General features: G+C 49.8%; 1 protein-coding gene across 2 annotated transcripts in view; it reads left to right on the forward strand.

Annotated features, from left to right (window-relative positions):
* Positions 1–10,856, forward strand: part of PARP1 (poly(ADP-ribose) polymerase 1) — a 41,475-nt gene extending 30,619 nt beyond the window's left edge. For both annotated transcript variants that reach the window (XM_070385405.1, XM_070385404.1), the window contains exons 15-23: positions 2,782–2,865; positions 4,523–4,645; positions 5,188–5,316; positions 6,768–6,866; positions 7,370–7,522; positions 8,409–8,536; positions 9,297–9,358; positions 9,921–10,035; positions 10,314–10,856. In XM_070385405.1, coding sequence (XP_070241506.1) covers positions 2,782–2,865; positions 4,523–4,645; positions 5,188–5,316; positions 6,768–6,866; positions 7,370–7,522; positions 8,409–8,536; positions 9,297–9,358; positions 9,921–10,035; positions 10,314–10,395 — 975 coding nt within the window. In that variant the 3' untranslated portion in view covers positions 10,396–10,856. The remainder of the gene's footprint in view (positions 1–2,781; positions 2,866–4,522; positions 4,646–5,187; positions 5,317–6,767; positions 6,867–7,369; positions 7,523–8,408; positions 8,537–9,296; positions 9,359–9,920; positions 10,036–10,313) is intronic.
* The last annotated feature ends 11,845 nt before the right edge of the window (positions 10,857–22,701 follow it).

Below are 22,701 nucleotides of genomic sequence, written 5' to 3' on the forward strand. Positions count from 1 at the left end.
GGGTGGATGATTGGAGTGCTGAGTTGGCAACGAGTTCAATGGCTGGTCTTCAGCCTGAGACATACAGGAGTTCTGTGGCCTGGGGTACCTACACTTTCACAGAGAATCATTGGCCTGTTGTGAAATAGATGGTATGTTGTCCCCATTGCACTTTTTCCCTTGAAGTTGCCATAAAGGAGTGTGGGGCATGGTTCTTCTGTGGCTCAACCAAATAGGCCACTTGGAGTTGTCATGGAAGTCCAAGATGGAGCCCATTTACAGTGAAAGAACTGCTGTGACCAGCAGAGAGCTTCTGACACTTGCTTCATCAGATAAAATTCATACCAGCCAATCATAGGGTGGAGGGGAGGGGGAAGTGATGACTGGAAAAGTGGCAGGGACCACCAGCCAGGGCCAGGTGCTCTCTGTTTGTCCCCTGGGAGATGAATGTTCTCGCTGCCTCTAAGCTTGGAGCCGCTTTGAAAAAGAAGCAGGGACTAGCAGAGTACAGGCGTTGCAGATTAGCCTTGACCATTCTGCCCCTTCACCAGCTTGCTTCCTCTCTGCTTCTTCCAGCCAGCCTTAAAGAAAGCAAGACAAATCTGGGTTGTAGAGACCACTAGCAGCTTCTCTTCCTCAGCCCTGCATCTCCCTGTCTTAAGCCCAGCCTGGCAGGACTGCTGGGGCTCTGCTGTTGTTATAGTGTTGGGTCATGACTTAGACACCCCTAACAGGTGTGAAGATAGCTAGGGCTTCTGCAGATATCTTGTTCAAGTAGATATACAACCAGGCTTCTTGCTAGGAGGTCTGACAGGTTTGAACAGCTTATGGGCAGGCTCAGCAAGAATGCCTAGAGAAGAGTGGGCAGGGGCATCTTCATTTCATGAATCTTTCAAAAGAAAGGTTCCACATACCCTTTCTGGCTTTCTGTACTCTGGCTTCTCTGTGATTCATAGAATTTCTCAGCTGTCATCAGACCCAGTCTCTCTATGTGAAATGACTTTTTTTTTTTTAATATTGTTTTATACTCTAAAAAGGGCTTTACCTGGTGGCTCAGACGATAAAGAATCCACCTGCAATGTGGGAGACCTGGGTTGGGAAGATCCCCTGGAGGAAGGCATAGCAACCCCACTCCAGTATTCTTGCCTGGAGAACCCCATCACAGTGGAACCTGATGGGCTATAGTCCATGGGGTTGCAAAGGGTCAGACATGACTGAGCAACTTAGCACACATACACTCTAAAACAGCCTAGAGACACGGAACTAAGTGGGTTGGGCATGTGGAGAGTGGGGCACCCACTCCCAGCCCAATGGACTGCACGTGAAATGGGGTGACCAGGTAGATAAGGAAACATAGTAACCAGGGGCACTGTGTGCTCCCCGGGAGCAGGTGAGTCCTAAGACCAGAGCAGAGTCCGAGCCAGGCCGGGGAGGGTGTGCGCTGAGTCCAGAGCCCACGCTCCAGCTTTGAAGCCTCCTTCCCCACTGCAGCCCACAGTCGCGAGTGGAGGTGGCTTGTGCTGGTTGAGCCCTTTCCTTGTTCTTGTGGGCTGTGTCTGTGCATCTGAGGGTGTGGGTTAGAGAAACCAGGTCTTTTTAAAACAAGCACCAGAATTACCCAGCTCAGGGAAGGGCTTCCCTCAGAGTCTCTGCTGTCACTCTGGTCACACTGTTCTTGGAGTATATCTTCTGGAGTTCCCTCTTTAGAATTGCTTTAGAGCCAACTCACAGTCCATGCTTGGGTCACTCTGCTCTTTTACTATACTGTGTCCTTGGCTCAGAATACATTACCCATCCTCTTCCCTGGACTGCACTCCAACTGTGTAAACTCTTCCCAGAAAGCAGCTCTCCTGGGGATGGGCGGATGGGCAGTACTGAGAACGCAGACGCTGTCACCACTGGCCCCTAACTGGGGCCTGTTGGGTGTGAGCACTTTCACATCCTCTTAATATTTCATCTAATCAGATAGCAGTTCCACTTCTTGAGCGCTTGTCCAGCTCCATCTTTGTTCCAGGCCCCGCAGACACTAGCCCCAAAGATGGGCTAAGTGCAGTCCCGGGGCCAGGAGCTCAGGAGTTCTGCTGGAAACAACCCTAGAGACAGCAGCTCAGGATTCAGAGCAGGGGGCCCCATGGGGGGCTGATAGAGGAGGGGGCCTAGCCAGCATTCAGGCAGGTCGCTCCCATAGGGAGTGGGTGCCTCGCTCCGTAGCTGGTGACCAGACCCCTGGCCACAGAGTTCATGCTTCTCCCACTGCAGCCAGCTCCCTGCCTTCCTGCTGGTTCCCAGGGTGTTGTAAGCAGCACTGTTGTAGGGACAGATGTTTAACCTTCAGGGTGACTGATTTGAGGGGTACATTGTTAGCTTGATGTCAGTATGTATGTTCAGGAGCGTGTCGTTTTAAAAATAATTTTCACCACTTTATGGTTATTTTCTGGCTGGGGATGGCCTTGGCTCTGAGACCCCAGGGAGGGCCTCACTTGGGAATTAGATGAGAGTCCTGCTGTGTTTTCTTCCAGAAGTGTGGGACTGTTTCAAACCCAGTACAGGGGTGGGGGCTTGGCTTATCTCTGCCATAAATGAACAAAGAGTCTTCTCTCACAGACTCCCATCCACTGCACTGGGGGTAGGGCTGCAGAGCCTGTGGAATTGGGTCACCAGGTCTCCTTAGGAGGGCCAAACAGACTGTGTCTGCTTCTTTTGGAGCCCAGAAGGCCTGGGGTGATGTTCAGTCCGGCTCTCCCATCATCATGCCAGACAGTGCCCAGCTTTCAAAGGGAAAAAATCCCCCTGTCTCCTCAGATTGACCTTCAGAAGATGCCCTTGGGGAAGCTGAGCAAAAGGCAGATCCAGGCTGCATACTCCATCCTCAGTGAGGTCCAGCAGGTAAGACCCCAGCCTCTCCTCCAGCTACCCCATGCTGGGGGCAGGGGCATCTCCTGGGCTGCCTGTCATCCTCTGGTGGGGAATGCAGCAGTACATTTACTCAAGGTTAAGAAAATAGACCTACTGATTCCTGCTGATTGAGATGGTTTTCAGTTCACCAAGTATGACAAAGAAAGTAAGGTGATCACAATCCTAATGAATTAGCAGTGTTTTCAGTTGTCAGATATGAAGTAAACACTTTATGCCTGATGAGGAATTTTCATTCTCCTACCTCATAAAAACGTTCTGATTTTATTCTGTGTCCTTAAGAGAGGCTGAGTTTATTTGGCAGTTACTAGGAAATCATCAAGTAGCATCATCACGCAGTTAAATACTGCTTTGCTCTTGTTCATGTTCATTCCACGTCCACTTGGCTGAGCATCTCCCAAGGTCCCCCGTCCCCAGTGTCTTCCAGCCTCTGCCCTGGAGGGTTCCACTTGTGTTTGGGGATGGCACATGAAAGAAGAAAACCACACAGGACGCTGAAGTCGGACCAGGGCAGGGGACTCTGGCTGATGCTGGAGAGGAGGCCCTGAAATGTAGCGGTTAAATCCGGTTACAGCCAGTCCTGATCAGTTGACCTCTTTCCTTGTTACCCAATGCCAGAGACCTGAAAGCCTGCTCAGCCTGAGCTCTTTCCCATTCCAGAATGTCCAGGCGGAGGGGCTGGGGTGGTGTCCTTTGCCTGTTGCACAGAGCAGCCTGCAGCACAGGCAGAGGTTTACAACGAGGACAAGCCCGAGTCACCGTGAGAAGCCAACCTAGGGCTTCAGGTGCTGACTCGTTGCCCCTTTACCCTCCTGTAGGCACCGAGGGTGTCTGCCGAGCGTGCACTGACTAGGGGTCCAGCTCCTCCGTTTCTTTGTGCGTTTACTGAGCACCTTCTGCGTGGAGCACTGACTAGCAGTGCGGCCTGGGGGGCTCACCTTTCTGTGCTGGCCCTGGCCCACCCCACCCCGCCCCCGCCTTAAAGATGAAGGTCAGTGGCCTAGGCGGCCAGATTGAATTTTATAGCAAAGGGTCTTTTTTTCTCCCCCTCAAGGTGTGTTGTTTTTTTTGTTGTTGTTGTATCAGGTCTTAGTTGTGACCTGTAGGTTCTTTGTGGCAGTGCCCAGGCTTCACCGTAGTTGGTGATGCTCGGGCTTAGTTGCCCCATGGCATGTGGGATCTTAGTTCCCCAAACGTGGATTGAACTCACGTTACCTCCATTAGAAAGCAGATTCTTAACCACTGGACCACCACAGAAGTCCCCGACAGTTTGTTGTGAAATCTTTTCAAACACGCAGAAAGTTGAAAGACTTCTGTAGCAACAGCCAGTGTGCCCACCATCAACATGCCCCAGTGGGTATTTTGCATAGCGCTGCGGGGTTTATGGGTATATAAATGCACAACTGTCTGTACAAGTGAAGTCGTGTACGGGAAGCCCGTGTGTCCAGAGCCACCCGGTTTGAGGATGGGATCCTGCCGCTGCCCAGCTGACAGGCGCTGCAGAAGGTGGTTTCCTGGCCTGGCCACATAGACTTGGCGGCAGCACCTGGCTTCCAGAGGAGAGAGTCCGGCAAAGTGCTGGGAGCTCAGCGGTGCCTCAGGCTGTTCCCTCTGTTCCCTCCCCCCAAAGGCACTGTCCCAGGGCAGCAGTGACTCTCACATCCTGGATCTCTCCAACCGCTTCTACACCCTGATCCCCCACGACTTTGGGATGAAGAAGCCCCCGCTGCTGAACAACGCAAACAGCGTGCAGGTAGCACCGCGGCCCAGGAGGAGCCACTGGTCTGGGCTGTGCAGGGCTGGGTGTCACTCCCTCATCACTGCCCCTCTGTGTTGTGATCCCCGAGGGCGGTGGCCAGGCCCACCGCTGGGCTCTCATTTCAAAGTAGGGTATCTCCCCATATCAGGAGCCTGATCATGGGTAGAACAGTTGGGTTTTCCTGCCCTTGCTGAACCACGTCAGTCTGGGGGAAAAGAACTATAGGAGAGGGGGGGAGCATCTTTGTCTCTGCTTTCCCTTTCTCCTTCATTAGGCAGCCAGTGAGAGGTCTCCACCTGTCACCAGTGTGTGGGAGAGAAACCCCACACACAAAGCCATGTGGTTGCTGCCTCTTCTGCCCTGGAGAGCGAGCCTCCTTAGCATTCCAGAAATCCTTAGGCGTGTACCCTGTGAACAGAGAACAGACTGTCCCTGGACACCTGGGAGGGACCTCGTCACTGTGTTAGACATTGTCTGAGTTCTGGGTGAGTTTCTCCCTCGCCTTGTACTTAGCTCTAGGTTTTCCTTTCCTCCAGGCCAAGGTGGAAATGCTAGACAACCTGCTGGACATTGAGGTGGCCTACAGTCTACTCAGGGGTGGTTCTGATGACAGCAGCAAGGACCCCATTGATGTCAACTATGAGAAGCTCAAAACTGACATTAAGGTAACAGGGCCTGCCCTTTCTGAAGCATCAGACCCTCTGTCCCAAGAACAGTGGTCCCCAAACTTAAACATGCATCGGGATCTCCTAGAGAGCTTGTTAAAACAGATTGCTGGGGTCCAAGGATTGACCATCCTGATAAGGTTCCTCGGTGTTTCTGCTTGTGGTCCTCTGAGAACCTCAGAGCCTTCACCTGTAAAGAAGCACCTTGTTTGCGAGGCAGGCTTCCAAGTGAAGGCAAGCGCTGATGGCAGCCGTAATAAAGCTGCGGTGCCTAGATGCATGTCCTCTGGAGTCAGAGTGGCTGTGTTGGTGAGCACAGTTCTTGAACTTGGGTCTGTTGGAGGCTTGGGCAGAAATCACCCTGCCTTGGCCAACCGGAGAAATTTTTGCCTTAGCTACAGGCTTGCCCTGGCTTTGAGCCTGGTCTCACATCTCACATGTGCCTCATTTCACAGCCCATGTCCTGCCCTGCAGTGTGAGGAAGTTCAAGTACACTGGGATCTGTTCAGCCTGGTGTCCTGTGTTTACATAACTAAAAAGAGCCTTTGCTCCATCCTTAGGACAAACTATATGTTTTGTGTGGTGTGTGGTGTGTGGGTGTATGCCGGTAGGATACCAAACAGCCTAGTTCTTCATGAAGGGGTTTGTTAATGTCTCCGTTAATGATTGTGAAGCCATTTAATTAAGAAGCAATGAGGAGAACTAGAATTTCTGCATTCTCTGAACTTTGGATTAGACTGAAAATATAAGTCCCATCACACACTCATTGATTTAGGCAGAGATTCCATTATCTGATGGTTATTTAGTGCACATTTGCTCTGAGCCACGATGTGCTGTCCCTGAGGATTCAAATGGAGCACCCATCACCGTCGTCAAAAGCCCTAGAGTCTGTCGTATCCTCACTGCTTTTGGTTGCAGGTCTTGGCTGCAGGGTGTCTCCTGGCCCCGGGGCTTTAAGTCATGGTTCAGTTCAGTACACGCAAACAAAGTCATTTCCAACTCTTGGTGACCCCATGAACTGTAGCCCGCCAGGCTCCTCTGTCCATGGAATTCTCCAGGCAAGAATACTAGAGTGGATTGTCATTCCCTTCTCCAGGGGATCTTCCCGATCCAAGGATTGAACCCAGGATCTCCTGCTTAAGTTATGGTTAAGGGGACTATTACCTGAGAGCCAGCTAGCTCCTCATTGTAGAGGTTTCCCGCTCCCAGTGAGCCCCACGTTCCTAGCTTTCGTGATGGCCCAAAGCATAGGGTTCTAAGGCAGGAGGGAGGCTGGGATCATGCAAACAGGTGATGCCCGAGGAGATGGGGGGCCTGGAACACAGGCTGGCTCTCTCCCACCTGGGCTCCACGTGAGCCATGTATTACTTGTTCGTCAACCGAGCCTATTGTTGTTCTCCCTGCCTCTGTGTGGCTCTCCTTGCTCTGATTCCAAGATGCTTTATTTCTAGGTTGTGGACAAAGATTCCGAAGAAGCCGAGATCATTAGGAAGTATGTGAAGAACACTCACGCGACCACACACAACGCGTACGACTTAGAAGTCGTCGACGTAAGGCTCTCTCCTCCCTCTGCCCCCTTTGTGTCCTGTCAGCTCTTCCCTGCCCATTCCTCCGACCTGGGCCGGGTAGAAAAGAGCAGTTGGCTTTGCTTTAAATAACCAGAGGAAGTGACACAGTTGTTTGTGAGACACAAAAGTCCATAGTCTTGTGGTTTGGGGTTGGCTTTTTATTCTGTTTTAAAGGACATTTCCTACCTACCATTCCAAAAACCTAGTTCTCGCCTAGTTTTGGAATCAGAACTATTATGAGAGATCCAAAATAAAGGGCCTCAGGTGTGCCTCTGCTGCACGCAGTATGCATTCAGCTGCTGGTCCCTACTGGACGAGACCTTGAGTGTCTGTTGGTGCATCCCAGCCCGATTGGAACACCTTACGTACTGCAGAAGGCCTCACGTGTCTCAGCTCTGTTCCTGTGTCTCTTCGGATCTTCCAGTTCCCCCACAGTAACCTGTGGCTCCTTCCACCTCTCTCCTTTATGTAATAACTCCGACCAGATCTTCAAGATAGAGCGCGAAGGGGAAAGCCAGCGTTACAAGCCGTTTAAGCAGCTGCATAACCGGAGGCTGCTGTGGCACGGGTCCAGGACCACCAACTTCGCGGGCATCCTGTCCCAGGGTCTCCGGATAGCCCCACCTGAAGCGCCTGTGGTACGTGCCTGGCCCAGGAGCCATAGCAGGAGAGGGGTGGACTCTGCCCATCTCTGCAGCCATCTCCACTTGAGCCCTGTGGGTACTTGTGTGGGAAGCCTCTGTGTGCCTCTGTGACCACACAGCCTTGTTTAAAGATGAAGGCACAACCATGGTGGTTAAGGTGAGCGTTGCCGCACGGCCCTTTCCTGACCTTACTACCAAGCTGCACACAATTTCTGGAACAGAGGAAGTGAAATGTTTTGCAGACCCTGCTGTGAATGATAATTGGGTGTTGACTGGCAGAGAGCACAGACTTTGGCCACAGGCCAGGCTGAGTCTCAACCTACCTCTCCCACCTCCCAGCTGGGGACCTCCAGTCTGCCTTGGTAGAGTCTGCTGCTCAATTATAGACGTGACCCACAGGCAGGAACTTAAGAAGGGTCTGCCAGGCCCCTTGTTCTGTAGTTGTAGAAAGCAAGGAGCTTAATGACCGGACTTGTTAGTGTGGCAGAGTCCACTGTGCCGTGCAGCAGCAAACACTCTAATGTCTCTTAACTCCATTTTCCCTTAAAGGAATAAAAAGTATAGCTGTGTTTACCGGGTGTTCACATGTGCCACACCCTGGTCTAAGAAGCCGTTAGTAGCTCATTTAATTTTCACAGCAGCCCCATAGGGTTCTTTTCCCCAGTTCAGCGAAGAAAGTGAGGTCCAAAGAGATCCCAGTGACTTCTCACAGCCCCTAGGCAGCAGGTGGAGCTGGGATCTGAACAACCTGCTCCTGAGCGCAAGCCTCTGCCCTCTGTGGGGGCTGCTAGTAACCTGTCAGGGCTGTTTTCTTGGCACCTGGCTCACAGTCAGCGCTCCCATTAGAAGGTTTTCAACTGTCCCTTTTCCATCTCTCTAGACGGGCTACATGTTTGGTAAGGGAATCTATTTCGCCGACATGGTCTCCAAGAGTGCCAACTACTGCCACACGTCCCAGGGAGACCCAATAGGCTTGATCCTGTTGGGAGAAGTTGCCCTTGGAAACATGTGAGTAACCCCAGCTCTGGGGCTGGTGGCACTTGATGGGGGTGGATGGGGTGAGCTGCAGGAAAGAGCTTCCCCTGGATAGGTGTGATCCTGGAAATTCCCCACCACAGTTATAGGACCCACCAGTTCGGCGGTGGGTGTCAGACACCAATGCAAGTTAAGTGAATGAGGGAGGCACAGAAATGCTTCACAAAACCAAGACAGGAAGACAGCCAGGCCTCAGGTACTGGCAGTTCTGTTCTTCCTGTGGACTGGGAAGCACAGAGGGTGGTCACTTCATTGCCCCTGTCCCCCTACTGATTTTTAGATTTCCTTTCTGAGACCAACTCAGGTTGAATTGGAATCTTAATCCCAGTTGCAGATTCCTTGCAGAGAAAATCTGATTGGCCTAGCTTGGATTGGTTGTCCACCTTGGCCTTATCGACCATAATCCAGAGAGAGCAGGGTTATGTAATAGACCAGGAGGGGTCTCAGGGTCCTGGACTGGACAAAGTTCCACAATGGCAGCTACACCATAGCTCTAATCGGGCCCTTTCCTGGAAGCAGCCTTCTGGCAGTGATCGTTGGCACCAGCTGTTCAAAGGGGGCTGCACCTTCCATGTCTAGAACCAGAGCAGAGGGGAGCTCCTAGCAGGGAACGTGGACTGGGCTCTCTGAGTGGTGGTCTCAGCAGCTTCTGTGGCCTTGCTTTGCTGTTTGTACTGTTGGTCTGAGAGCCCAGTGACTTTAGAGGCTCTTCTGAAACTACCTTCTCTTATAGGTATGAACTGAAACATGCTTCGCATATCAGCAAGTTACCCAAGGGCAAGCACAGTGTCAAAGGTAATGTGTTTCGGAAGCTGCTGCTGCAGGTACCCAGGACGGCACAGGGAGGGGGCTTTGTTTCCCCCAAAGTCATAGTTTCTGTGGCTAGCTGTTACAAGTTCTTTTTTTTTTAAAAAATGTTTGACTCTGACCACAAATGACCCTGGTTTTACAAATGCCATAGAAGAGTTGTGGTTCCCGCTGCTAATTACCAGGTGCACTGACTTTGGGTTCTAACCTGACTCCTCGCTTCAGTATTGAGGGCCTTCTGGTGGCATAGTGGTACCTGGAGCTTCTTGAATTGCTATAGCTCATAGCCCGTAATGATTTAGGACTTCCTTCTGCCTAGGTGAAGCGAGGGCTTTGGAATTCTACTTAACGGAAAGCAGGGTGGGGGCACTACTATGCCAATGAAAATCAGTTAGGCTGGAACTTGCTGTATACCTACAGCTGTATGTCTGGAAAGAGGACACAGTATTGGGTTTCGTATGTCTTTTAAATGTATATACAGATCTCATCTCTCTGGACCGTTTTCGGCATGTTTCCACAAATCGTATCCCGTCTGCCTTCTGTCCTGCAGGTTTAGGCAAAACTACCCCTGACCCATCGGCTAGTATTACTGTGGATGGTGTGGAGGTGCCTCTCGGGACAGGGATTTCATCTGGTGTTAATGACACCTGTCTGCTGTATAACGAGTATCCTTTTACGAGTGTGCTATGCATGCCTCAAGCAACGGTCTGGGGTTGTGAAGTCACTTAAATGCAGCCAGTTCACCCAGGGGCGGGCTGGCTCAAGACTGTCCCGTGGTGTGTCTCACGGGGAACAGTTCCCCTCAGTGGTCTCCCCGGTCAGGATGAGAGACCCAGCCCCCGACCTGGGAGGGTTTGTGGCGTGTGGCCGTAGGCCAGCTTATGGGCAGCAAGCATGCCCTCCTTTGTGGAAGCGTTTGTACCTTGACACACTTCCCCTCCAGGTACATCGTCTACGACATTGCTCAGGTCCACCTGAAGTACCTGCTGAAGCTGAAGTTCAACTTTAAGACATCCCTGTGGTGAGCTGTGAGGTGCGCAGGCTGGTGACTGGCGTGCTTTGCACTGACTGGCCAGGCAGAAACCTCAGCTGAGTTGCTGAGGCATAGTAGCTTCACTCAGTCTCCTTAGAAGGGATTTTATATGAACACTTGGTCACATGTTTCAGCGATTTTCCCAGCTTTTCAAATCCCTTGATTGTGTTGGGCGGGGGAGCGGGCGGGGGGTGGTTTCGGGGTTTTTCTCCTGCCAGCCATAACCCTGGTAGGTGCAACTGACAATAGAGGAAAAGCTGGGGAGGGTCTTACCTGTGTCTAGATTAGTCCAATGAAAGAGCCTTGCAGGCCACATTAGAACATCTGCCTTACTGGTTTCCCCAGGGAAGGAAAAAAATAATCTTCTACCCTTGTTTTTAAGTATTCATCTTTAGTTTTGGAAAAATGTTAAGTGTTTATTTTGAGGTCAAAATAAAAACTAATTTCATACTATTTAAATTTCCTTTTTTTTTTTTTTTTCACTTTGTATTTGTTGTCACCCTTTCAGCCTCTTGTTTTTTGGTGAGAAGTGTTGGGAGACCACAGGGAGGAGCTTTAACAATTTCTCATACTGAGAAACAAAAGGCACTTTCCTTTTCTAGAAACTCGTGAACGTGGAAGCTCTCGGAATACGTAGTAGTTTTAGATTGCATTTAAAATTCTGTTTTCCTCTGAGCAGTTTTGTCTTCTAAATTAAGACTAGCATCACCAAAATACCAAAGGGCTAATAGTAATTCTGGATTAAAATGGAAATGGCTTCTGTCGTTATGTGTGTTTGGTCTCCTTCTGACTGCGGATCTGTTCATCTTCACAGTGCAAGGTCCACAGAGACTGTAGGGGGATTGTTTGCACCCGTATCCATGAAACCCCAGAATGTGCCAGGCAACATACAGCAGTGGCCAGTAGGAGAGCCCCATCTGAGTAACAGAAAGCCAAGCATAGGAGACCATGCTTCTTTCTCTTCAGTTTATCAGATAGTTGGCGGTGATAAACCTGTGTCAGCATGCACTTCCTTTCTGTGGAGTGTTATCTTACATATACTACGTTGCCTCCTGCCACTGCTGTATATTGGAGCATAGTGCTTATTAAATATTTACAATTAAGTTCCCTGAAAGCCAGAATGGTATCTTGTGACACTTTATTAAACCTTCTACAGAAGGAGAATGGGAAGTGAGGGCTAGAAGGTGGAGTCACAGGTAAGAGAAGGCCTCAGAATGAGCTGCTGTTGCAGCCCCAGACACACAGGTGTTCTGGGTCAGAGGAACAAAGAGCAGACTTCATTCCAGACAGGAAAGAAGAAAAACACATTTTCTCTGAGTTGTTACATTGAAGTGATGATAGCGGCAGGTGCAGTTATGAACTGTGACTGTGTGTCTTGGTAGCCATATTTGTGGCTTTCTGCAGTTAATAAAATTTAAGGGCCACACAAAACCCAAGTTAGGGTGTCATATTTCAGAAACAGGCAAACCAGCTTCTTTATCTTTTGTTTGGTGTCCTTAACTTTTGATGAAAATCCTTAGCAAAATCAACCTGAGGCCCCTCTCCTGGTTAGCTGGCCACTCAGTAATGCTCTCAGCCTCCCTAGATCCTGAATATTCTGTACTCTTCACCATTTTTTTTTATCAGCACAGAGAAGGGCAATTACCAGCCCCCACCCCTCCCTGCACCACAGTACCTGATTAAACAGAGTATTTTTAGATTGGAGTGATTGCTTAATGGGTTTTCTATAATCAGAAGTGATTTCTTTCTTTAAAAGAGATTCTGATTCCATACTTTCTTGCTAAAAGAGGGAACCTGCCATGTTATGTTTCAATATTCATATTTTTATTTTCTTCCTTCACTTTACAAAAATTGAGGTTAGCAGCTAAAATGTGTATAGTTAGTTTAAAATTGTAAATCATACAGAAGCACAGGGTGCCTGGTGAGCCAAGGTGCAGCCCTGGGCCTCTGCTGGGAGCTGCCTGCCCTCCTGCCTTTGCCTGGAAATGCGCTTGGACGGCCGCAGCTGCCAGAGACAGCATTTGGCTCACGTTTCAGTCCACACTGTTCACACAGCGTGGCGCATGCCCGTGGTTTAAATGTTCTAAGCAGAAGCACCACCCATCACTCCAATGTGTTAACCAACAGGGTTTGCATTGGCAGTTCTCTCTTGCTGCCCTCTTTTGGAGGCTGAGAACAGCGCCTCGAACAACCCTGTGAGAGCACTCCTGTGAAGCTGCTATAGTGATGTGATGACTGGAGTTTCGCACTGGGGTAAACCCCCAAACACTGTGCTTTTAGGGTCCCCTGAGTTAAGCCCAGTGGCAGCTTGGCCATGCAGAGTGTGTTCTGTGTTCAGTGTTCACGCTGAAAGCCCTTTGACCTGCTCCACACACCTTGTGTCTTCTCTCCATGAGGATCTGAATATCAGGGATAGGTTTATCTCCAACCTGTTGGGCTGGTTTTAATTACTCTCCTTGTCACCCAGCTACTTTAAGGATTTCATATTTCCAAAGTAGCATCACTTCCTCTTCAATTCCCCAAATACTGGGAGTTGTTTTTTTAAAGGAATGGTATTCTAAGTAAGGCTTTTCGTATTGTGGCTCCCTGGGAGCTTATAGCTGGTTTTGTGGGGTCCAGAGTAGTGATGACCAACATCCCACCACCTCCCTCACTTCTGCCCAGTAACCTTTGCCTGAAAGATCATCAGGCAGGTCCTATTTGCATTTCTCTGGCTTAGGAGAGCAAAGCCAGGCCAGGATCTAGGTTATAAGCAGGGACATTTTTGGAGACTCATTTTGGAAAATAAAAAGATAACGGCCTGCAAACATTTTCCTCAGGTAAGAGGTTGCCGACTGGTGGACAGGGCTGGAGATGGGGACACCTGGGCATTAGCCCTGTTCCACCACTGTGCCTTTCTGGGCAGGGGGTCTCACCTTGCAGCAATGGGCTCGTGCCCGTAAGTCAACTGGGTTTGCCACGTGTCCATTCACCCAGATGTGGCCTCATTGAAGGTGGAATGGGTCCTAAAGCTGAGCCAGTGTGCCAAACGGGGTGAGGCTGCACCACAGGGCCTGTGAGATCTTAGTTCCTCGATGGGGTCAAACCCTCGCCCCCTGCATTAGAAGCATAGTCTTAACCACTGGACTTCCAGGGAAGTCCCCCAGAATATGTTTTAGATCAGATACTAGCCTGTGGTGCTAGAAGCAAGGGCTAGAGTGGGCATAGCTCCTGACTCTTGCCACGTGTGACTTCCCCTGGAGCTCTGCTGGTTTGGAAGTCCAAGGCCTGAGGGAGACATGCTTCCCTAGGGGCCACGACAGTGGTTCCACCGACTTGGAAGATAAGGCTGCCACTTAAGGGCTCTAAAAACCACCATCTCCACAGGCAGAGAAAGGGGTTACTCTACTGGCTAATGTGACATTACCCAGTGGGAGATTGGGACGCTGGACCTTGGAGGTGGAAGGACAGTCTGCAGCCCGGGGGCTTCTCAGCATCACCTTGTCCATGGCGTAGTTGGACGAGGGTGGGGTGGGGAGCGGAGCTGCGGTCAGTGGAAGTCCGCAGCCTGTTACAGTGGTGGGGCTGTTGGGGACCTGACCCTCAGGAACGATAGTTTGGGCACTTCACCAGGTCAAAAACATCAGCTAAGGTTCAGACTGAGGACAGAAGAAGTAGGAAAGAAAAAGCTATAGGTAACAATTGTGGTTTTATGACCCGAGCATAAACAACTGAAATAACCAAGTACGGGGCTGTAGACAACTGGCCTGAGTGGCCTGAGCCTAGGATGTGAGATGATGGGTTAGAAGGGCTATAAATGTAAAATTGTTTATAAAGTGTCTATAAATGTCATTGTGGGGCTTCCCTGGTAGCTCAGCTGGTGAAGAATCCTCTTGCAATGCAGGAGACCCCAGTTCAATTCCTGTGTCAGGAAGGTCCCTGGAAAAGGGATAGGCTACCCACTCCAGTATTCTTGGGCTTTCCTGGTGGCTCAGATGGTAAAAAATCCACCTGTAATGTGGGAGACCCAGGTTCGATCCCTGGGTTGGGAAGATCCCCTGGAAGAGGGCATGGCAACCCACTCTAGTATTCTTGCCTGGAGAATCCCCATGGACAGAGGAGCCTGGTAGGCTACAGTCCATGGGGTCACGAAGAGTCAGACACAACTGAGCGACTAAGCACAACACAGGCAGGTGTTAGTAAGGTTACATTTGTGTACCCCCAAGCTCCCATGCATAATTCGGTAGATCCTGAACTCAGGGATGCTGTTGCCTGAGAACTGGTGGTGGGTTCAGCTTGGGGGAAGCAAGGTTCAGGGCCCAAAGGAGAGAACCCCTGACTTCCCAGGGTCATCTGAGTCCTTTCAATCAGGGCTTTTTCTCTTGACTGCAGAAAGATGAATCAGGGCTTTACTGGTGGCTCAGTGGTAAAGAATCCACCCACCAATGCAGGAGACACGGGTTCAGTCCGTGTCTGCATGCCACAGGACAACTAAACCTGTGAGCCACAACTACTGAAGCTTACACACCAAGAGCCCATGCTCCGCAACAAGAGAAGCCACCGCCATGAAAAGCCAGTGCGCTACGACTAGAGAGTAGCCCCTGCTCTCCCCGACCGGAGAAGGAGGGCCCGTGCGCAGAAGGAGGGCCCGTGCGCAGCAGCCAAGACACAGTGCAGCAATAAATTTTAAAAGGAGAATGTCAAAAAAAGGAAAAATCTAGCCATTCTGAATGCCTGAAATCTGTTGGTACCAACCTCTGAGTTGCTCTGAGAGTGTGTGTGCTAATTCCTATAAAGTACTTGGCATGGTTCCTGACCTTGGTATGCCCTCAGTAAACTTCAGCCATTATTGTTGAAATCCTAACGGATACCTTTGCCTGGGGTGTGAGTTGAAACAGGAAGCTCCAGTTTTTTTTAAAAAAAAAGAGAGAAACAGGCTTCCCTAGTGGTCCAGTGGTTAAGACTCCACCCTTCCACTATAGGGAGGTATGGGTTTGATTCCAGGTGGGGAAGTTTTTCATGCCATGAAGTGTGACCCAAAAAAAGAAAAAAAGGAGAAACCAAGGAACAAGACTAAGGAATAAATCCTATGCTTGTTGGGAGCCATTGGACAGTCAGGAGGAAGTGAAAGAAACGTGAAAGTGTGAGTCACAAAGTCGTGTCTAACTCTTTGTGATCCCATGGACTGTAACTCTCCAGGCTTCTCTGTCCATGGGATTCTCCAGGCAGGAAAGTGAGTGGGTTGCCATTCCCTTCTCCAGAGGATCTTCCCCACCCAGGCATCAGGAAGAAAAGCCCAGGGTTATAAAGGTGACCTTATGCCCACATTTTCAATCTCCTGGGAAACCTCCTTGACACTGGCCTCCCCTCAGAGTGCCTTCATTCTCTGCCCCTCCCTGTCACCCCCTTAACTGTAAAGGGACGGACGCTCCAACAGTGCTCCCCCCAGGCCCAGCCCTGCTTCCAGCCAGGCCTCCTGGGGCTCAGAATAGCCCAGCTGCTGTCTCAGCAGATGGCCAGTCTAATTTTAGCCATGTGGTGCTCACCCAGAGACCAGGCTGGGCTGTTTAGATTTGAATAAGCCAGTGTGCGACTTTGGTTTGGAGCCAGTAGCAAAGCTTTGAGCTGTTGTGATCTGTGTCTGCTCGTGCTTTACAGGCATTCCAGAAATACAATTTTTGAAGTATTTTGTTTCTCTAAACCAACAAGAGCCCAAACTGTAAAAAAACCAGCGGGCAGTCAAGCCTGCGGTGTGGTGGGAACTAGCCAGGAGACTGAGGATGGAAGGGGGTGAGAAGCAGACGGTGCTGCGGGCTCCTGCCCTGCTCCCCCAGCGATGGGCAGGTGGCCGGGCCTCAGTATCCGGGGCACACCTACCCCTCGATGCTGCCTTTGTCAGAACACAAGAAGAGAGTCTTAGCTTCCCAGTTCATCTCTTGAACCACTTCTGGTTGATGGGCTGTATTTTTGATGCTGTGAAAGGACTGTGATCAGGAAGAAATTAACCACAGATGTAAATAAGAATGGGCTTCCCGGGTGGTGCTAGTAAAGAACCCGCTTGCCAATGCAGGAGACGTAAGAGACTTGGATTTGATCCCTGGGTAAGGAAGGTCCTCTGGAGGAGGGCATGGCAACGCACTCCAGTATTCTTGCCAGGAAAATCTAATGGACAGGGAAGTCTGGCGGGCTGCAGTCCATGGCATCACAAAGAGTCAGATGTGACAAGCAACTTAGCATGCACACATATACAGTCCCTTAAGACAAGGTAGCGTGAAGTGGCAGATGTGGAAACTCGGTCTTGGAGAGGTGAGACTGTCCAAGTTCCCACCACAGATTGGAATTGAGCGGGTTGAGAACCTGTGTTTTCCAGCATGATATTTCTTACACATCATCCCCCATATATGAAGACTGCTTTGCATACAAATTATCTCAGAGAGTTAAGACAGCCCAGTATGGCTTGGAGACCCCTGACGTAGCCTGCCTTTGCCTTTCTGTGAGCTGATAGTTGAGGACCCGAGAAGACAATTGCTAGAATGAAGAGACCAGGCTCTAGTTCACAGCTTCCAACGCTGGGTCTGTGAACTCTTAGAAGGTGCTGGATGGTCATCAGGGAATCCATTGAGTCAGCAGCTGCTTTCAGAGGTAAGAAAAGGAAAGCAGGAACTTCCCTGGCGGTCCATTGGTTAAGACTTTGCCTTCCAATGCAGGGGCCATGGGTTCAATCCCTGGTCAGGGAGCTAAGATGCCTTTTAGACAAAAAAAAAAAAACTAATACATAGAACAGAAGCAATATTGTAACAAATTCAATAAAGACTTTAAAAATGGTCCACATTAAAAAAAAAAAAAAAACTAAAAAAAAGAACAGGAAAGCAGTTCCAACAATAATAATATATGTCATCTCTCCGGTCCCATCACTTCATGCCAAATAGATGGGGAAACAGTGGAAACAGTGGCTGACTTTATTTTTTTGGGCTCCAAATCACTACAGATGGTGATTGCAGCCATGAAATTAAAAGACGCTAACTCCTTGGAAGAAAGTTATGACCAACCTAGACAGCATATTAAAAAACAGACATTACGTTGTCAAGAAAGGTCCATCTAGTCAAGGCTATGGTTTTTCCAGTAGTCATGTATGGATGTGAGAGTTGGACTATAAAGAAAGCTGAGCGCCGAAGAACTGATGCTTTTTAACCGTGGTGTTGGAGAAGACTCTTGAGAGTCCCTTGGACTGCAAGGAGATCGAACCAGTCCATCCTAGAGGAGGAGATCAGTCCTGGGTGTTCATTGGAAGGACTGATGTTGAAGCTGAAATTCCAATACTTTGGCCACCTGATGCAAAGAGTTGACTCATTTGAAGAGACCCTGATGCTGGGAAAGATTGAGGGCAGGAGAAGGGGACGACAGAGGATAAAATGGTTGGAAGGCATCACCAACTCAGTGGACATGAGTTTGGGTAAACTCTGGGAGTTGGTGATGGACAGGGAGGCCTGGCGTGCTGCGGTCCATGGGGTCTCAAAGAGTTGAACACGACTGAGCGACTGAACTGAACTAAACTGTCCAGAAGTGGACAGTGGCAGGATTGCTTAATTCAGCTCTCTATTTCTCTTGATGGTGACAGAGTGGCAGCTGGACTCCGAGCATCAACATCCAAAGGAGGAGAGAGTTGTCCCCTCATCCTTCTCTTTTTACCAAAAAGATTTTTCACTTTTTTATATATTGGTTTACTTCTGTGCTGGGTCTTTTTGCTGCTCCCGGGCTTTCTCTGGTTTCAATGAGTGGGGGCTGCTCTCTTGGTTTAGGTGTGCTGGATTCTCCCTGTGGTAGCTTCTCTTGTTATAGAGCATGGGCTCTAGGCGTGCAAGCTCAGTAGTTGTGGCGCATGGCATAGTTGCCCCGTAGCATGTGGAATCTTCCTGGACGAAGGATCAAACCTGTGTCCCCTGCATTAGCAGGCAAATTCTTATCCACTGTACCACCAGAGAAGTCCCAAGACAGACTTTTCTCCATTACTCCTAGTAGACCTGGTCTCACTGGCTAGGGCTGGGACACAGCTGTGAGGGAAGTTAGACCCAGAACATCTGGTGTTTTCAGCCTGTTTAGAGGGAAGTGGGCTCTACCAGCAAGGACCAAAGGGGTCAAGAATGGTGGTCGAGTGCATGTCAATCCCTGGGAAGTGGATGGGAAGGAAGGTGAGGCCCAGCGCACTTTTTTCTGGGCAGTCAGCAGTCCATGAATGCAAGGCCTTCCCAGAACCATAGCTGTGGAGAAACTACACCTCATTCAGCTGCTCTGACATTCTGTGGTGTTCCTGAAGAAAGGTACAGACCATCATAGAAATAGAAACAGTTGTCCGGGATGGCAGTATTTCGTGCTCATCTTGGACTTCCCTGGTAGCTCAGATGGTAAAGACTCAGCTTGCAATGCAGGAGATCTGGGTTTAACCCCTGGGGTGGGAAGATACCCTGGAGGAGGGCACAGCAACCCACTTTAGTATTCTTACTTAGAGAATGGACAGGGGAGCCTGGTGGGCTACAGTCCATGGGGTTGCAAAGAGTCGCACACAACGGAGCAACTAAGCACAGCACAGTGCTCATCTCAGACAAAGTCAGGCTTTGCTGACACTGTCGAGGTCATGGTCAGCAACCCACGGGAACACCAAGCTCTTCTTTTCCTCTTTAGCTTTATTTTTTGCTGTGAACCCCAGGATCCTTGCCCAGAAGATGATCACGCTCTGTTTGTCTGGAGCTGAACTCCGTCTGAGTGGGCGCTGGATTCCAATTGGACTGGTGGTGATTCCATTCCTGCTCGGGTCGGGGCAGCCACTGTGGTGCCCAGGACACCAGGAAACAGCTCCAAGTGGCTGGGCCAATCTGAGAGCTTGCTGCTTTGGGTTAGTGACTCCCTAGGGACAAGGGCCAGTGGGTCACAGGCACTGAGAGCTGCTGCTCCCTTGAACCTGGTGAGCTGCAGCCTGGTCGTCTCGGTGACCACCCCCCACGAACCCTGGTGCAGGGGATCCCTTCTGGAAAGCCCTGATTTATGGCAACAACTGTGGAAACACACCTAACACCCTTGCCAAACAAAACACATCTATATTATGTTGAACAAGCACAACTTGTGATCGAAACCATTTACATTAAGTCTATATACAAATGAGTTCTATTCCAAGAATGTGTTCATAAGTTTAATTTGTTTGTAAGTCAGAGTTAGCCTAGGTACCCAACTAACACAATCAGTTATATAGTACTATAGTATATTTTAGTCACTCAGTCGGGTCCAACTCTGTGACCCCATGAACTGTAACACCAGGCTCTTCTGTCCATGGGATTCTTCAGACAAGGATACTAGAATGTGTTGCCATTCCCTTCTCCAGGGGATCTTCCTGATCCAGGAATTAAACCCAGGTCTCCTGCATTGCAGGCAAATTGTTTACTGTCTGAGCCACTGGATAGCCACTGTAATATAATACTTTACTGAAATATAATTACTTTTCTGAAAAGTAATACATAAAAAGCAAAAAATAAAACAGTTTTAACCTTAGAGTATAGTACTCTGAGATCAAGGAGATTAAACTAGTGAATCCTAAAGGAAATCAACCCTGAATATTCACTGGAAAGACAGATGCTGAAGCTGAAGCTCCAATACGTTGGCCACCTGATGTGAAGAGCCGACTCATTAGAAAAGCCTCTGATCCTGGGAAAGATTGAAGGCAGGAGGAGAAGGGGACAACAGAGGGTGAGATGGTTGGATGGCATCACCGACTCAATGGACAGGAGTTTTGAGCAAGCTCTGGGAAGTGGTGATGGACAGGGAAGCCTAGAGCGCTGCAGTCCTTGGGGTCACAGAGAGTCGGACACGACTGAGCGACTGAACAAGAACAGTAGTACCCTGAAAAGTGCAGTAGTACAGTACAACAGTTGGCATACAAGGAATGGCATCCAGTGAACAGGCAAGAAGAGTTACTGGCTGGGGGAGGGAGAGGAGATGGGAGCCAGAAGAGCAGAAGGATCATCAGCAGTAGAAGACGGAGGGCAAGCTGCAATTTCACCCATGCCTGATGTTGATGAAACACTTGTTCACGTCTTTGAAATTTCGAAACTTGAAGGTTTGTATGCAGGGGACTTACTGTATTTTTCTCCCACCACCCTTTTAAAATTGTTCAGTGAAGGAACCTTTCTGCTGCCACTGGGAAAAAAACTCGGCAGGCAGGCCCTTGACTTCCCTTCTATAAAAGCGGAAGGTCTTTTATACCCCATGGTAACTCTAAAATTCAACCATTTCAACTCAGGACAATCCAAGATGATAATCAAATCTCCAGACTTGGTTTTAACGTTACCATTTCTCCCTCCTTTGGCTCCACTGGGCCGGCTTCAGGCTGGAGGCTGAGATGGGAAAGGGACACAATGGTTCTCTGTCAGGCACTCCTCTTCCTGAGTTTCTGGCCAGTTTCAGGGTCCCAGAGACGAGAAGGAAGGGAAGCAAAGGCTGGAGGCTGGGTCAGGTCCCCCCTGCACAGGCACCTGGCTGATCTGTCTCTGGCAGCTACGTGACACTGACTTTCTTAGGGTGCTTCGTCAGCTCTCTGGGAGTGCATCCTGGGCCCCTCGAGCCTGGCAGGTGTGTCTATTGTGGTTTCATGGGGCAGGTCTTAAAATCAGACATTTGCCTCCAGCTTTCTCCTGTTGCCAGGCTCCCCCCAAAACACAGGCAGCTCCACTGGACAGGCCACGAGAGGACCTCTCACTGTACTCCCCCTGGTCACCCCTGCGCCCCCCAACTCCCACCCTAACTCTCTAGAAGCTTGGCCAGTCCCAGCACAGTGACCCTCTCCTGCAAAGCACTCGATCTGTTCTGTATTCCCTGGTGGGAGACAGACTCTAGTCCAGCATGCCCCAGGCTGAGGGCTTCCAGACAAACCTTCCAAAAAAGTCACCCACTTCCCCTTCCTGGGGGAGAAAGATGGGCTCTCAGCACAGCTTTTTATAAGATGCTCCCCTACTACATGCTGACTTCCCTTATATCCCTGACCTGATTGAGGGTTCTAAGATTCTTAAAACTCTTCTCAGACTGTTTCCCGTTCATATCAATTGTATTTCAGAGTCTCCATCAGAACTACAGTCCAAATACCCTCTTGCACACTATTTACAACCAGTGTTCTTGCCTGGAGAATCCCAGGGACAGGGGAGCCTGGTGGGCTGCCGTCTGTGGGGTCGCACAGAGTCGGACACGACTGAAGTGACTTAGCAGCAGCAGCAGCAGCAGAGGTAGACATTATTATCCTTACTCTCCTGATGGGAAATAGGCACAGTGAGGCTAAGTGACTTGTCCAAGGTCCTACAGCTAACGGATGACTGTTCTCAACACGCCTTTTATTGCCTGCCATGCCACTCCTGCATGCTTAGTCGTGTCCGGCTCTTTGCGACCCTTTGGACTATAGTCCACCAGGCTCCTCTGTCCATGGGGTTTTCCAGGCAAGAATACTGGAGCTGGTTCCCATTTCCTTCTCCAGGGGATCCTCCCAGCCCAGGAATCGAACCTGCGTCTCCTGCATTGAAGCAGATTCTTTACTCACTGAGCCATCTTGGAAGCCCTGGCCACTACACAAATCCTGGTGAATGGGTAGACCACATGACAGTCCTCTTCGCCTAACCCAAGGCCAGCAACTGATGATCAATATGTTCAATAATCTGTACAAAGAAAAAAAAAGATTACTCCCCCAAGGAATGCTTTGGGGGTGACAGAAAGGTTATATATCTTGATTGTGAGGTCAAAGTCATTGAGTTACACACTTTAAACAGATGCATTATTAAGTTATACCTCACTGAAGTTGATTTTGAAATATCAATCAATTAAATAATAATAATAACCTCTGGCCCCTCAGTGATGAGGGACTAGAGCTGAGATGTCATTATGCAGATGTGGAGCTGGGGACCAACTTGGACTCTGCATGAAGAGCTAGTGGAAGTCATCAAAGGGAAGGGAGGTGCCCAGCAGAGTTCCAGAGAAGTCACTCGGCTCCCCCATCAAGGGGAAGAGAAGACTTTAGCTCTTGACTTTCTACTTCCCTCTTCCTTCTGTTTCCTTCCTTTGGACTCTCAAGGCCTCTGTAGCTTTATCATAAGGCTTCTCCTTTTAAACTTGAGCCAGACCAAGTGGACGGCTGCTCTCCACCCCAGCATGTGCAGCAAAGGGACCCCAGTGCAGGCTCTTGGGCCTGGAGTCCCTGTCTGAGTTCCCAACTGTCACGTTTCTGCTGGGCTGGCCCTCTCCTGGGGACTGCATACTCATCCAGGTACCCTGACATCTGATGAGCTCACCC

Source organism: Bos mutus, chromosome 16 (genome assembly GCF_027580195.1).
Source record: "Bos mutus isolate GX-2022 chromosome 16, NWIPB_WYAK_1.1, whole genome shotgun sequence".
NCBI lineage: Eukaryota > Metazoa > Chordata > Mammalia > Artiodactyla > Bovidae > Bos > Bos mutus.